The 12,080-nt window shown below is 47.2% G+C and overlaps 1 protein-coding gene across 1 annotated transcript in view; it reads right to left on the bottom strand.

The window, feature by feature from the left end:
- Positions 1–12,080, bottom strand: part of LOC115407998 (voltage-gated potassium channel subunit beta-2-like) — a 49,592-nt gene that overhangs the window by 35,086 nt on the left and 2,426 nt on the right. The window contains exon 3 of the mRNA XM_030118570.1: positions 10,864–10,907. Coding sequence (XP_029974430.1) covers positions 10,864–10,907 — 44 coding nt within the window. The remainder of the gene's footprint in view (positions 1–10,863; positions 10,908–12,080) is intronic.

A 12,080-nucleotide genomic window follows, 5' to 3' on the forward strand; every position in this document is an offset into this window, starting at 1 on the left:
AAACACAGTTAGCTGCATTTCTACACAGTTAGCTGCATTTCTACACACTTAGCTGCATTTCAAACTGTCAGTGGCATTTCAAACACATCTCAGAAATGTCTAACAATCAGAAACCCAGAGGCAGAGGCGGGTTTCCTCAGAACCCTCGCCATCGGCTCACTGTTCCTCCGGAACTTCTCAGTATGCGATCCCATATCGATGAGCTCCTGGAGACGATTAAGATCAGAGAAATGGAGCTCGTGGCTTTGAGAAATGATCTGAAGGAGAAGGCAGGAAGGCTGGAGCAGGAGGAGAAGGAGAAGCAGTTCCTCCAGGACAGAAACAAGTTCCTCCAGGCCACAATAGAGTCCCTCCAGGAGAAGAACGAGCTCCTCAAAGCCCCAAATGACTCCCTCCTCAAGGAGGACAAGTCCCTCGAAAAAGAGAACCAGACCCTGAAGGAGGACATCCAGACCCTCCAGGAGGAGAAGCAGTTCTTCCAGGCCAGAATAGAGTCCCTCCAGGAGAGGAACAAGTTCCTCGAAGCCCAGAACCACTCCTTCCTGGAAGAGAATGAGTCCCTGAATGAGGAGAACCAGACCGTGCAACAGAAAAACCAGTTCCTCCAGAAGGAGAACCAGACCCTGCAGAAGGAGAACCAGACCCTCCAGAAGGAGAACCAGTTCCTCCAGAAGGAGAACCAGATCCACCAGAAAGAGAACAAGACCTTCCAAAAGGAGAACCAGACACTCCAAAAAGACATCTGGACCCTCCAGAAGGAGAACCAGCCCCTCCAAAAGGAGAACCAGATCCTTCACAAGGAGAACCAGACCCTTCACAAGGCGAGCCAGACCCTCCACAAGGAGAACCAGACCCTCCAGAAGGAGAACCAGACCCTCCGGAAGGAGAACCAGACCCACCAGAAAGAGAACGAGACCCACCAGAAAGAGAACGAGACCCACCAGAAAGAGAACAAGACCCTCCAAAAGGAGAACCAGACCCTTCACAAGGCGAGCCAGACCCTCCACAAGGAGAACCAGACCCTCCGGAAGGAGAACCAGACCCTCCGGAAGGAGAACCAGACCCTCCGGAAGGAGAACGAGACCCACCAGAAAGAGAACGAGACCCACCAGAAAGAGAACGAGACCCACCAGAAAGAGAACGAGACCCACCAGAAAGAGAACGAGACCCACCAGAAAGAGAACGAGACCCACCAGAAAGAGAACAGGACCCACCAGAAAGAGAACAGGACCCTCCAAAAGGAGAACAGGACCCTCCGGAAAGAGAATGAGACCCTCCAAAAAGAGAACCAGACCCTCCAGGAGGAGAAGCAGTTCTTCCAGGCCAGAATAGAGTCCCTCCAGGAGAGGAACAAGTTCCTCGAAGCCCAGAACCACTCCTTCCTGGAAGAGAATGAGTCCCTGAATGAGGAGAACCAGACCGTGCAACAGAAAAACCAGTTCCTCCAGGACGAGAACCAGTTCCTCCACAAGAACAACCAGACCCTCCACAAGGAGAATGAGACCCTCCAGAAAGAGACTGAGACCTTCCAAAAGGAGAACCAGACCCTCTGGAAGGAGAACCAGACCCTCCAGAAAGAAAACGAGACCCACCAGAAAGAGAACGAGACCCTCCAAAATGAGAACGAGACCCTTCACAAGGAGAACCAGACCCTCCGGAAGGAGAACGAGACCCACCAGAAAGAGAACGAGACCCACCAGAAAGAGAACGAGACCCTCCAAAAAGAGAACCAGACCCTCCAGGAGGAGAAGCAGTTCTTCCAGGCCAGAATAGAGTCCCTCCAGGAGAGGAACGAGTTCCTCGAAGCCCAGAACCACTCCTTCCTGGAAGAGAATGAGTCCCTGAATGAGGAGAACCAGACTGTGCAACAGAAAAACCAGTTCCTCCAGGACGAGAACCAGACCCTGCAGAAGGAGAACCAGTTACTCCAGAAGGAGAACCAGACTCTCCACAAGGAGAATGAGACCCACCAGAAAGAGAACGAGACCCTCCAGAAAGAGAACGAGACCTTCCAAAAGGAGAACCAGACCCTCCAGAAAGAGAACCAGCCCCTCCAAAAAGAGAACCAGACACTCCACAAGGAGAACGAGACCCTCCAGAAGGAGAATCAGACACTGCAAAAGGAGAACCAGACCCTCCACAAGGAAAACCCGACCCTTCAAAAGGAGAACCAGACCCTCCAAAAGGAGAACCGGACCCTCCAGGAGGAGAACCAGACCCTCCAGGAGGAGAAGACCAAGGTGACAGACACCAACAGGATGTTGGGGGAGACCATAAAGGCCAGGAGGAAACAAAATGGCTTCAGGAAGCTGTTCAGAGGAATAGCGAAGAAGAAGAAGGTTGGAAACGCCACAGAGGAGACCAACAAGGTCATCGTGATGGATACACAGGATTTGTTGGGCAGATGGGCTGTGCTGCATTTAAAGAAGGGCTCTGGGGTGAAGGAGGTCGTCACCACCGTCCAGGGGAACATGACTGTTTCAGAGGTCGAAGTGCTGGAAAAAGGAAAAGGCCTCAAAAGGAAGGTCAAGGAATTAGAGACACTGGCAATCAGGCAGTCGGAGGAAGCAGCTGCTAAAGAGCAGGAGGTGAAAACAGCAGAGGAGAAGGAGGAGGAGGAGGACAGCCGGCCCAAGAGTTTCTGGAGCCGCTTGTTCCGGAAAAGAAAGAAGTCTGACCACAGTCAGTAAAGAGGAGGAGGAGGAGGAGGAGGAGGAAGAGGAGGAGGAGAAGCAGTAGCAGCAGAAGGAGGAGGAGGAAGAGGAGGATTTGATTTATTTGGATCCCCATTAGCATGGGAATTCCCAAGCTTTTCTTCCTGGGGTCCATACGACATCCATACAATGTCGTCACTGCAGTTACATTATTTACAAAACAATCTATACACAAATGCAACATAAAACAAAAATACCAAAAAATACACAGCATACAAAACATACCAAAAAATACTCAACACAACAATACACAAAAAACACAAGACCGCTCCCAAGGTGGAGGAGAAGCAGTAGCAGCAGGAGGAGGAGGAGGAGGAGGCTGCTGTGGGACTGCTGGGTTTTTCATGTGCTCTGGTTTCCCCAAAGCGATTGTCTGACACAGCGTCCTCTATCTGCAGCCAGAGAGCCAGTCTGCACTGCAGCAACTGAACTGAAACTAAAATTCAATAAAAATAAAGCAGAATGAATCTTATCTGCAGACGTCTTCTCTTCTGTTCATTCACACTGACTGCAGGTTGTCACTGTTGAGGCAGTTCATGCTGCACATGCCGGATCTCCCTGAAAAAGACCCTCGGCTCTGACTGAGATCAGCATACATGGATCCAAAAAGAAACGTGAGAAATAAACCAGATCAATCTGAAAGTAGAAGTGAAAATAAAAATCTATCTGTGAAACAAACATGTAAATGCAGCTACAGCCACCAGTTCAGTAGCTTTTCCTGCTGACATGCAGAGGCTGTTTGCTGGTGTAGTGTTGTAGCTTTCTTCTTCATATCCTGTTCTTCTGCATGGAGTTTGCATGTTCTCCCTCTGTGTTTGACTTTTCTCCTCACACATGCAGATAAACTCCTGCTCTGGCTGTGAATGTGTGTGTGTTGTGATGAGCTGCTCGCCTGTCCAGGTGAGGCCTGCTCTCATTGAAGAGCAGCTGCTCAGTTTGACCGAGCAGCACAGGAGACGGTCCGCCTGCTTCTGTAGTGCTGCCACGTGCACGTGTCATGCAGTAAATGCAATAAACACCTCAGTGTTTTGGTTTCTGTGACGTCGGTCGTCTTCATCCCGACCGGAGGTTTAATGTTCAACATGGTGAAGACGCAGCTGAGACTCAGATTAGGGCTGGGCGATATATCGACTTAATTCGATTTTATATTTTCAATCGATGTGAAAAATATTAAATCGCAACATCGAGGTTCATTTTTTCTGTCCCTCCGCCATTTTGACCGGACACGTGTAATACACACAGTTGCCACACCAGGAAGACTGGCGCTGTAGCACAGACTACAGTGAATGTTCTCTTAAAAATGAGAAGAGTTAGAGAAGAGCCCCCAGCCGGGGACAGAGAATGCACGCTCTCCCCCGCTGATGGGATCTGTCCCGGAGCCATGAGAGTCCCACACCGCGGCGCTTGTAACGGTGAAACACGGTCCGTTCCTCATCTTCTGCCATAATGCACTCTGCCGAATTATCAGAAAAATAAAAAAGGGAAAGGCTGATATAAGGCACAAAATGAAGTAAAGAGCGCTGATATGATAAAAATTAAAATGAAACTTAAATCGCGTGTTTTGTCAGCGCTTAACTTTGATCTGTGTAGGATTTGAACCCATTTAAATTTGATCTATGTGGGATTTTTTTTTTATAAATTGTTCTTTTTCTCCAGTTTTCCTTTTTTCAATTCAGTGCCCATGCAAGTGTTCTTGTTAAAATGACCTCAGTAATAACTATATTGCCTTCACAGTTAAAGGCTGACGTTTTGTCATTCAATAAAATATCCTATTTTTTGAAAAATGTGTAATTGTGTTTCTTTACCCAGAAAAAAATCGATTAAAATCGTTAATCGGATTTCAAGCAAAAAAAAAAAACGAGATTTAATTTTTTGTCTATATCGCCCAGCCCTAAGTCAGATTATGACAGCTGGAGGCTTTTTCCCACAAATCCCAGCTGCTGCTGTGACACAGCGAGGACGTCTGAATTCATGAATGAATGGACTTTAACTCTTCTGCTGTTTCTGCTCGTCGTACTGAGGTCTGCGTGTGAATCACGACGACAGGAGAAAGAAAGACGAGCGAATCTAATGAAGAGAACAGGAACACCAACATATGTTCCTGTTCAGCAACTTTCTAGCAGCAGCGACTGTTGATCCGGAGCCAGACGGAGACCGGTTCCGGTTCCGTAACACCATCAAAACTTCAGAAATTAACACAAATGTTCTCATTTTGGATGCAAAGAATTAAAAGATTAAACTCCGATGGCACCAGAGTCAATCCCAGACACAGATTGCCAGTCCCTCACGTTCATCCAGGAAACTCCTGAATGCACAGGTAGAACATGCTATTTCCTGAGCATCAAGGTGTGTTTTCCTGTTGCAGGGCTGAAGCCTGTGTTCAGCTTCATCTGCAGTCCTCTGTGGAAACATGGTTCCTGCTTCAGGGAAGCACCGTCCAGCGGCCTGCTTTGGGTCCACGGGCTTTATGTTTGATAGCCTTGCTTTACAGTCTGAGTTAATGGCTCAGAAGACATTTAAAGGCCCCTGTGAAGTATTCAGGGCTGCAGTCTCTAATCTAAAGCCTATTACATGTCAGGGCCGCAGTGCAAGAGCAGCAAGTAACAAACTACAAATACTTTCATTATTTTAATCAGGCAGAACTTTGGCTTGTTCCCAGAATGCATTTTTCTCAGAATCATCATTAGGTGCTGCATGATTAACAAACACCGAATCGAAATTGAGGTTTTAACTACTGCGGTAACTTAAAGCTCGTGTCCGGAGTTTTGAAAGAGAGAGGGTTTTTTTTAATCCAAAGTCTCAGGTTCTGCCCTCCCTCTGCTTTCATGAGCGACCAAGCCACGCCCCTTTAATTGTGCACGCTATTATCTGTCGGGTGAAAATGAGAGCCTCCGAGTCCTACAGCATCCTACACGTTTAGCTGTTTACGGTGGATGTTCAGCAGACAGTGGATATATGCGAGGTAAGCGCGGCGGTTGGAGTATTGTCGGATCTATCAAGCCTTCGACAAGTTCAGTGGAAGTAACCGGAGCATAGCATTGTATCACTGTTAAAGAGCTGCCATCCATCACTCCCTCTTCTCTGATCAAAGTGTTGGAAACAGATTTTCGGGTCACAAATCCAAAAGATGGAAACATATCACAAGAGGACATTCAGTTTTTGCAAATCCTCAATGAAAACGTACACATCAATGAAGAAGGTCATTTGGAAATGCCTTTGGCTTTCAGAGAACGTCCCCAGCTTCCAAATAATAAACAGCTCACAATAACACGGCTCAAGCACTTGAAAGCAAAAATGGAAAGGAATCAGAAGTACAAAGATGACTATGTGAAATTTATGAACCGTGTATTTGAAGATGGTGATGCAGAGGAAGCAGTTAACATATCTGCAGATGGTGTCACATGGTATATACCTCACCATGGGGTATACCATCCCAGAAAGCCAGAGAAAGTAATGTGTTTGACTGCTCAGCGAAATTTCAGGGCAGATCTTTAAATGACCATCTCCTCACAGGCCCAGACTTAATCAATACGCTCATAGAAGTAATCTGCAGATTTAGAGAACACCAAGTTGCCATTGCATGCGATGTAGAGAAGATGTTCCACCGCTTTCATGTCTCTCCAGAAGACAGAGATTTCTTAAGGTTTTTATGGTGGCAGGATGGAAACACCAGTGCTGAGCCAAAAGAGTATCGCATGCGTGTTCATATTTTCGGAGCAGCATCCTTGCCAGGTTGTGTGAACTATGGCATGAAGTATCTTGCAAGTGAACATGAAAAGGACTATCCGTTAGTGGCAAGTTTCATTCACAGAAACTTTTATGTGGATGACGGGTTAATCAGCGTTGATACAATCCAAACAGCAAAACAGTTGGTCCGTCAAGCGCAAGAGATCTGTGCAAAAAGAAAATTGCGCTTACACAAATTTGTGTGCAACAAAAGAGAAGTTTTAGAGGTAATCCCAAAATCAGAGCATGCTAGCAACAGCAAAGATGTCAATCTGAACCACTCTGACATTCCGATGCAAAGTGTTCTGGGAGTCAAATGGAATGTGGAAGCAGACTCATTCTCATTCAATGTTGTTCTCAAAGAAAAGCCAGCCACTTGGCGAGGAATCCTGGCAACAGTAGCGAGCGTGTATGATCCACTAGGCTTTCTTTCCCCATACATTCTAACTGGGAAACAAGTATTACAGGAAATGTGCAAACGCGGCAAAGGTTGGGATGACCCTATTCCTCCTGCTTTGGGAAAGCAATGGTAAACATGGCTTAATGATCTGGAAAATTTGCCAAAGATTCAAATAAAGAGATGCTTCAAATCTGAGGACATAGGCACAGTGCAAAGGATTGAGTTGCATCATTTTTCGGATGCAAGCAGCAGTGGCTATGGACAATGCTCTTACATCACAGGGTTTCCCTCAGTGCTTTATAGGCCTGGCGGCCTGCCAGGCTTTACTTGCCCCCCCGCCAGGCTAAGTGTCAGTGTTTTTTTTTTTTATTTAAATGTAAATATGTTTTTTTATGCACCAAAACAGCGATACCAAAGACGGTCTCTAGAGCTTTTAATGGCATCTGGTGACACGGTTGCAATGGCGACACCTTCTGGTCGATACGTGAACACAGGGGTCAGAGGTGAGGAGTGTTTTCATCAGAGAGCCGTGGCTCGTTGATGAGGCAGATGCTAGTTAGCATGGATGTTAGCACGTCGTCAGAGCAGGCTTCTGCGAGTCGTGATGAGAAACATCGAACTAGCGAACTTTTTTTTTTTTTTTTTTTTTACATTAACACGGTGGTCTTCTCTAGCAGTCCAAACACCAGGATTAGCAAGTTTTCTGGGGGAAACCCTGCATCAGGATTGTAGCAGAAAACAAGGTACATTTTGCTCTCGTTATGGGAAAAGCCAGAGTGGCTCCCACCAGAGCTGTCACTTATACCACATCTCGAACTGACAGTTTCAGCAGGAGTCAGTAACTTCCTCAGAGCAGAGCTTCAGCTAAAGATTGACGAAGAGTTTTTCTGGACAGATTCTCAAGTGGTGCTCGGGTACATAAAAAATGAAGCAAAGCGCTTTCATGTCTTTGTCGCAAACCGGGTACAGAAAATTAGAGATTTCACAGATCCAAAGCAATGGTTCTATATAGAAACGGATCAGAATCCAGCAGACCACCCCTCAGCTGGTTTCACTCATATCTCAGTTCATTCAGCTTCAGTCATTTAAATCAGACCCCTCCACGGTCACCACAGGTGTCCCCCAGGGCTCAGTCCTGGGGCCCCTCCTCTTCATCATCCACCTCCTCCCCCTCGGCCATACTCTTCGCAAATTTAACATTCAATTCCACTGCTTTGCGGACGACACCCAGCTCTACCTCTCCTGCAAACCCAATTCCACGCTCCCACCCCCCTCCCACCCCCCTCCCTCATCTCCTGCCTTTCTGACATTAAATCTTGGTTCACTGCAAACTTCCTCCAATTAAACAGCAATAAAACTGAAATCCTCCTGGTTGGCACTAAATCCACACTTGCTAAAGTAGAAAGTCTTTCCCTTCCCATCGACCGCTCCTTGGTACCCCTCCCCTCAGGTCAAGAATCTGGGAGTCGTCCTCGACAGCACTCTCTCCTTCCAGTGCCACATTAACGGCATTACTCGGTCCGCTTACTTTCACCTCCGCAGTATCAATGGCCTCCATCCCTCCCTCACTCCTCACGCTGCCTCCATCCTCGTCCACAGCCTCCTAACCTCCCGTATTGACTATTGTAATGCTCTCCTCTTCGGCCTTCCACAAAAATTCATATGAACATGTCAGGGATCGGCCAGATATGGGCCATAATAATTTTGCTATCTGGGGAGGTACGTGATGTGATACCGCTCACTCCTGTACAATAGGGGGCGCTGTGCACCTTAAAGCTGTTTGTGATCCACCAAAACAAAAGGAGAAAGAGAAGCAACGTGGAAAAAAATCAGGCATATGTCATGCGTGGCAGCGAGGGGCCCCTCCACAAGATGGCCGCCGCATAGTGGCTTGATGGCAGCGTCTATGTATAGGGCTCGAAAGTCCATGCTTCCTCTTTCTGCGCGCGCCATCGGTTAATTGAATTTAAAGTTGTACACAGAGCGCACATTTCCAGAGACAGACTGTCTTCTATGTATCTTGAAATTAGTCCATTGTGTATTCTATGTAATCTCACTGAGGCCACCCTGGGCCACATGTTTTGGTCTTGCCCACACACTCTGTCCCAGGTATTTGATATTAGGTTGGAACCAAACCCTATATTGGCTCTCTTCGGTGTTGTGGAGGAACATGTACAAGTGAGCGCCAGGACGAAATATTCCCTGGCCTTCACTTTACTTCTAACACGCAGAGCCATTCTTTTCAAGTGGAAAGACCCCAACCCTCCGGTGCATTCACAGTGGTTGCAAGATGTCATGTCTTGCCTAAAACTAGAAAAATTAAGATTTTCCTAATGCAAATGGGGTGAATACTGTACCAATGGGGTGACAGGTTGGGAGGGGTTACTTTGAGTTTTCTTTTGTTTTGTTTCATGTTTTTTTTTTGTTTTTTTTTTTGTTATGTTCCTATACCAGTCACTGTATCTGTGTGTTCTCTGGTCGGGGATTTATTACAATTATTGTCCCACTCAGTTCTGAAGATCTGTGTTATATGTAAGTCTGTTCCCTGCCAGCTTCAAATGTTCCTAATTATTAGAAAATCGATATACATATCTAATCAAAGGGCTCGAAAGGACACCTGATTTCTTGCAAAGCATTGTGGGCTATAGCCTACGGGACAGTGTTCATGTTTACACTGTTTACCGCGTATGACCCTGTACCGTGCTGCGACAGACAGAATTAAACATGAGGAAAAATGCACCGCAGCAGACAGAAAGGCAACGGACCATACCGAAACCAGCCGGACCCGGTTCCAAAGTGTCGGTGCCTCGAAAAAATAAGTCAAATCGGTGGAAGTGATCCATATGAGCACACTGACTGGACATCCAATCTGAACGACTAGTCGCCATGTCTGAAGCTGAGCTCGTCTTCTGTCTGGTCAGTGGAGTGAGTTACTACACTGGGGAAGAAATCAGGAATGCCAAGCCACTCCGGGCTCAACAATCCAGCTCTGGGTGGGTGCAAGACCCCCGAGAGGTCCGGATCAAAGAGAAGACCGTCGTCAATGCAGAGATAAGGCAACAGCTTTTGGTTGTTAACCACAATGCAGAATGAATTTACAAATGCAGACACCACTGATAAAAGGCAGAATACCACCCCCCCCCCCCCCCCCCCCCCCCCCGCCATCATGCTTGCTGGTCAGTGTACAACATTGGACAGTACTCTCAGCACTACGCTGATCCAGTTGAGCCATCTGTCCTGCCACAGTCTCTACAGCACCTGCGGGACCATGGGAAGGATGGCTGTGAGCTTCCTGAACTGCTCCAGTACTGCGAAGGATTCAGGCAGCAGCACTGGAAAAAACACAAGGCAGCAACATGAAGCAGGAAGAACCACCGCCTCAAAAATCCACGCTGTCGTGTCCACCAGCGTTTCCAAGCCAGCCCTTCCACTGTGAATGCTGGGAGCTGTCCACATCAAGCGAAACTGCAGAGGCTCCCAGAACATTAGCAGTGGGGGATAACGCATGAGGAAGACGCAAGGCAAAAGTTCCTCAAAATGACAGCCCAACCGTAACAACCTCACACAATGCCGCTTTGTGATAAATCCCTTGAATCCAGAGGATGGGGCATCCCGGGATGGGCTCACTGATCCCGGTGGGGAAAATGCGCCTGGAAGCATCGTAGCAGCACGGCGCCACACGCTGGTCAGAACACAAACTTTTGTCTGGACCAGACGCACATAAATTACAGCCAGACAGGCTCACCACAGACATGGAAACATTGGTGCAATAGTGAAATAACTGGATATGCTCACGACTTCAGATGAATTGGGATTTTGAAGGAATGTCACATTCGTGGCTGTAGCGTATTGATGAACATCTTCCATCAGTTCACGAGGTAGCTGCTCTTTTTCTCTCATGCACGCCACTTGACAACGTCGCCCAAAGCAAAACCCACTCATGCTGTGTCGACCACACCCTGATGGAGGAGTTCAGGGTCGGCCGCTCGTGCTGTGCATGTGTGTGTTGCTGACGGCGCTCACCGAGTCCAAGACAGGAGACCCTCAACCCCGACTTCCCCAGATTTCTGTGAAGGACAAGAAGAGAAGGTGATTTAAGTCCCTTAAAGCAGCGACAACATCCTGTTTGACCTCTGAGACGAAACAAGACACTTTTGTTTTTCTAACCCATCCTGTCCAGCAGGAGGCAGCAGAACGGAGGTTCTGCTCCTGGAAGGTTCCAGACAGATTGTTCTTCCAAGAAGAGCTTATAGGCATAAAGCTCCTCTTGTAAGAAAGAAAAAGTAAGTAAGAAGAAAGCAGTAAGTAAGTAAAAAGTAAGTAACTTGTAAGTAAGAAAGCATGTTAAAGGTGCATTAAGGAGTTTTACAACTTTAAAAATACTTATTTTCCACCATAAATATGTTCCACATTTTTAATGCTGTGTACAATGTGCCCTGACATATTCATTACCAGAACCTCTAACAGCGCTAAATTGTCACTTGAGAGTCACAGTGCCGGTCCGGCTCCAGAGTTTTTTTGGGGAGAATTTGAAAGGAATGACGTAATGCGCGCTCCAGCTGGTTAGGTTTCGTTTTATCCGCCATTATTCCGCCAGATGCTTAGTGAGCAACAACTGAGCAGGATCTTCCAGAAAGTCAGAACAGACTGGCTTCTAGCACTGCAGCTCCACACAGACTCCACCAGGGAGAAGACACTTACATTTTACTGGAGCGCTACTAAACGAGCGAGGAAGGAGTCCCCCTCTTCTGTGCACGTGAGCCACAGGCACGAGTGTTTCACTAAGCTGCATTACGCCCAAGGCCTGCAGGGGGCGCTGTTTTGCATAAAACGTGCAAACTCCTTAATGCACCTTTAATGCTTTCTTCCTTTATTTAATTTACTTTAAGTACTGATACATGATATTGCTGGACTGACAGAGGGACAGAAAGACAGGAAGACAGACAGAGAGAGAGGAGGAAACAAACAAGTAAACAAAAAAGAGTGGAGAGAAGGAAGAGCGAGTAAAGATGTGACGGTATTGAATTAATATCAACACTCCAGACGAGCGGCTGCTGCTCCTACATAAAGACATGACAGAGGACATCCTACAGACTTCTGTTGGAGAACACAGCTGGTAGAGAACTGGAGCGTGAAGCTGAGGATCCAGGTGTCAAATTACACCAGAGCATCAGGAGAGACCTACTACAGATCACCATTGGTCTAACCCACCACAAGAAAACAAGGCAACCGAGTCCACA

Source organism: Salarias fasciatus, chromosome 20, assembly GCF_902148845.1.
Source record: "Salarias fasciatus chromosome 20, fSalaFa1.1, whole genome shotgun sequence".
NCBI classification, from domain to species: Eukaryota; Metazoa; Chordata; class Actinopteri; order Blenniiformes; family Blenniidae; genus Salarias; species Salarias fasciatus.